The 3,653-nt window shown below is 61.7% G+C and overlaps 1 protein-coding gene across 1 annotated transcript; it reads right to left on the reverse strand.

Annotated features, from left to right (window-relative positions):
* Window positions 1-1,239: 1,239 nt before the first annotated feature.
* Window positions 1,240-3,648, reverse strand: ACA1_345230 (uncharacterized protein; the record flags this gene model as incomplete). Its single annotated transcript, XM_004353264.1, has 8 exons — window positions 1,240-1,932; window positions 2,048-2,103; window positions 2,178-2,497; window positions 2,584-2,684; window positions 2,799-2,940; window positions 3,036-3,163; window positions 3,343-3,405; window positions 3,550-3,648. The coding sequence occupies 8 exons, from the start codon at window positions 3,646-3,648 to the stop codon at window positions 1,240-1,242; spliced, it is 1,602 nt and encodes a 533-aa protein (XP_004353316.1).
* Window positions 3,649-3,653: the final 5 nt, after the last annotated feature.

Consider the following 3,653-nt stretch of genomic DNA (forward strand, 5'->3'; position numbering starts at 1 on the left):
GTCCTCTCCTCGTCTCTTCCGCCTCTGACTCTTCTTCCTCCTCTTCGTGTCGACTGGTCGTCATGTGCTTGATCTTCTCTACCGCCCGCTTGAACGACGACGATCGCTTCTTCTTGCTTCGCGTAGAAGTGGTGGTCTCGTTTTCGTCGACAATAGCTTCCTCTACTTCGTCCACAACCACCACTTGATGGAGCTTCTCCTTGCCCTTCTCGTTCTTCTTTTCCTTCTTCTCCTTCTTCTTGTTGTCGTTCTTGGTGGCGGCGCTGATGTGGTCGTCCTGGTCGCTCCGCCGCAGCTTGTTACTGGCCGGGCCGCTGTTGTAGCGCGGCGAACGGAGACGCTTGGCCGCTTGCGTAGTGGTAGTGGTGGCCACGCCGTGGCTGTGGTGCTGGGCTACGGCCGTGAGCGGCGCCCGCACGAAGAGCGTCGTCGCGTCCTCCTCGTGAGCGGCCAGGTGAGCCCGCTGCCTCCTCCACAACTCCTGCTGCCACGCTGCCATCGCTGTCGCTCTTTCTTCGCTCTTCGCTCTTTCTTCGCTCTTCGCTCTTCGTTCTACTTGTATCTTCGTTCTTTCGTGGTTGAGTTATAGGAGCGAGTACTGAAACTGGGCAGTGCGGCGAGTTGTGGTGTGAGATCAGTGGTGATAGACAGTAGAGTGTTGGTTGTGTGGTTGATGTATGTATGAGGGAATGAAGATAGGGGAAGCAACGAAGCACAGCCTTTTAAACGTAGCCAAAGTTCGGTGAAAGTCGAAGTGCGGTACACCTCAGTGTGATCGTCATTTCTGGCCCTTCAACAACTTCTGATTTAGCGCAGGGCAACCAGCTTCCCAGTTGGCCGGCAGAACCGTGTCAGTGCGAGAACGCGCGAGGCATCTGCGTGGACGAGCGTATCACAGCCTCGCAGTTGACCGTTTGAATTCCGCTTTTAGGTTGTGTGAACCAGAACGGTTCTGGTTAAGTTGACCCAACTATAAAATGGCTCCGCATGGTCAACATTGCCTGACAACCGAGCTCCTTGGCACCTCCCGGCGGTATCAACCCGGCTTTCTTGAGCGGTTGCAACAGTGCACACTCGCTGTGCACAGGCAACATGTAGAAAGGGTAAAAACAGTGTTGGCAATAAATAAGTGGGAGACCATTACAACAAAGGCGGGGGCGCAACAACACGCAGGGCGACAACGCGCACATCACACAACACAACGACCACCTCGCGTTGGCCTTGTGTGCGTTACGCGGGTCATGGTAGCGTGGGCCGCTCGGGGGCTTGGCGCGTGGGTTCCGGGAGACCGGCGGCGCCGGCGGGCGGGACGAAGGGCTGGACCACCGTGCGCTGGGCCACCACCTTGGCGCCCTTGTCCTCCCGCGGCGGCGACGGCAGCGACGGCGACGACGACGTCGCCAACGACGGCGTGGTCGGTTCGCTGGCGCCGGCGTTGGCGTGGGTGATGATGGCGTGGGTGATCTCGTGGCTCAGGCTCTTGCGCGACGCGCGCTTCTCCCGCCGCTCGCGCTTCTTGCTGCTCTCGCCCTCGGTCACCGCCGCCAGATTGTCGCAGCTGACGCTGCCGCTCCCCGCCGCCGGCATGGTCGCCGTGGCCGTGTCTTCGCTGCTGCCGCCGATGCTTACGCCGCCGTCGGACTTGTGCTTCTTGTTCTTCTTGACGGCGGTGGCGTCCTTCTTGGACTTCTTCTCTTTGCTGGCCTTGCGCTCGACCAGCGGGTCGTCGGCGCCGGGGGTGGTCGGTATGCGATCGAACGGTGGTTCGCTCGAGACCTGGCGCGAGCCGCTGCCGGCGGTGGCGGCGGGGCCCGAGGAGACGGAGGAGGCCAGCGGGCGCGGCGGCGGTTCGGAGACGGCCACCGCCGGCAGGGAGCTCCGCCCGCCGCTCGCCTCGTTCTTCTTCAGCGCCGCCACCGCGCCGCTCTTTGCCTGCGGCAGTTTGCACCAACAATTAATTGTGTGTCATTCGATCCACCGCACACGCCAACCGCACACACCGCACACGCCCACCGCACACGTCAGCTCATGAGTGATGAGGACGTACGTCGCCGCCGGACTTGGATGACGGAACGGGAGCCTGGCGGGTCGGCAAGGGCATGGCTGCTGGCGGTGGCCATAGCGACGAGAGCGGTGAGATTTTAACTCCGACGCGCCCACCGGGGGGGGGTGCGTACCGTGTTTCTCGAACTGTACGTCCTTGGGTCGGATGGAGACGCTGTTGGAGCCGAGCGAGGGCGAGCTGTGCGACGATGGGCTGGAGCCGGTCGCGCCGCTGTCGCCGGGCGAGGTGAAGGAGGAGAGGGAGGGCATGGACTGAAAGGGTGCCGAGGCCGACATGGCGATGGGCACGGTCTCCGAGGATGAGGTCGAGGTGGCCAGGCCGGCCGACGACCTCCGCTTGCGGGGCGAGCCCTTGTCCTCGCTGGTCCGCCGCGAGCCACCCACCGATGAATCCGAGCTCTCGACACTGACTCGCGGCGAGACCTCCATCGCTCTGTATGTGTGTCGTGTCGTGAGTCGTGCGTAAGCGTGTGCGTGTGCGTGTGCGGTGGTGCGTGTGTGCGACGAGGGGGTACGCACCGATAGGAGGGCGGCGGGGAAGGGAGGCGGTACTCGGCCGTCTCCGGCACCAGCGACGCGCGCGGCCTCGGCTTCCGGCGCGCAGCCTCCGGCACCGCAGCCTTTTTAAAAAATAAAAATTAATAATTAATTAATTAAAAAAACGACAGAGGGAAAGGGGTAAGCCCAACGCGGGGGGGGGACGATTGCGAGGGGCGGGCGGGGCGTGGGCGTACCGGAGGCGAGGAGGGGGAGTAGGGGAAGAGCTTGTCGGAGGGGAGGTGGGAGAAGAGGGAGTTGAAGTACTGCTGCGGCGTGAGATTGGGCATCGCGAACTTGGCGCCGATGTCGTTAATCATCCCCGCTCGCACCGTGTACCTGTCGTGTGCGTGTGCGTGTGCGATGGTGCGTGTGTGCGGTTGGCCGGTTAGTGTGAGCCAAGAGAGAGTGCGGGGCGGAGAGAGGAGGCGTACGGATGGGAGTAGTCGGCGAGAGAGCGCTTGAGGCCCTTGTAGGCCGAGAGGGCGGTCTCGCGCACGAGCACGCCCAGCTCGTTCATGCCCACCACCCCTTCCTCCTGCAGCGGACCCACGTGGATCACCTGCACCCGCCATGCGCCACATGTCATGGTCAGACCAGGTAGATTTCATCGACAAGTCATGGAAATGTCGTGGCATGTGGTAGTGATCATCAAGAGTAACAGTGGTGAGAGGGGGGGCGTGCCTCGGCGTTCTTGTTCAATGTACAGGTGTAGAACAGGCCCGAGGGCAGCGGCCGCACGGCGATCACGATCGGGCAGATGGCGAACACCCAATCGTACCACATCACCAGGTCGATCTCCTCCTAAACACGCCACACACGCACGCCACACAATTACAATCCAGTCGAAGTGTGTTGTATGCGTGTCGTGTGCGGCGTGCTGCGTGCTGCGCATGTGTCTCGTGTCTCGTATCGCGTTGCGTTGGAAAGGTGAGATCGATAGATTACCTCCGTCCACAGGATGAGTGCAGTGTTGCTGGAGCTCTTGATGAGCTTCTTCTTGGTCTTGACGTCCGTGTTCATCATCGAACCCACCAGGTACACCATCTGTT

The sequence above is a fragment of the Acanthamoeba castellanii genome (genome assembly GCF_000313135.1).
Source record: "Acanthamoeba castellanii str. Neff unplaced genomic scaffold scf7180000084655, whole genome shotgun sequence".
Lineage (NCBI taxonomy): Eukaryota > Discosea > Longamoebia > Acanthamoebidae > Acanthamoeba > Acanthamoeba castellanii.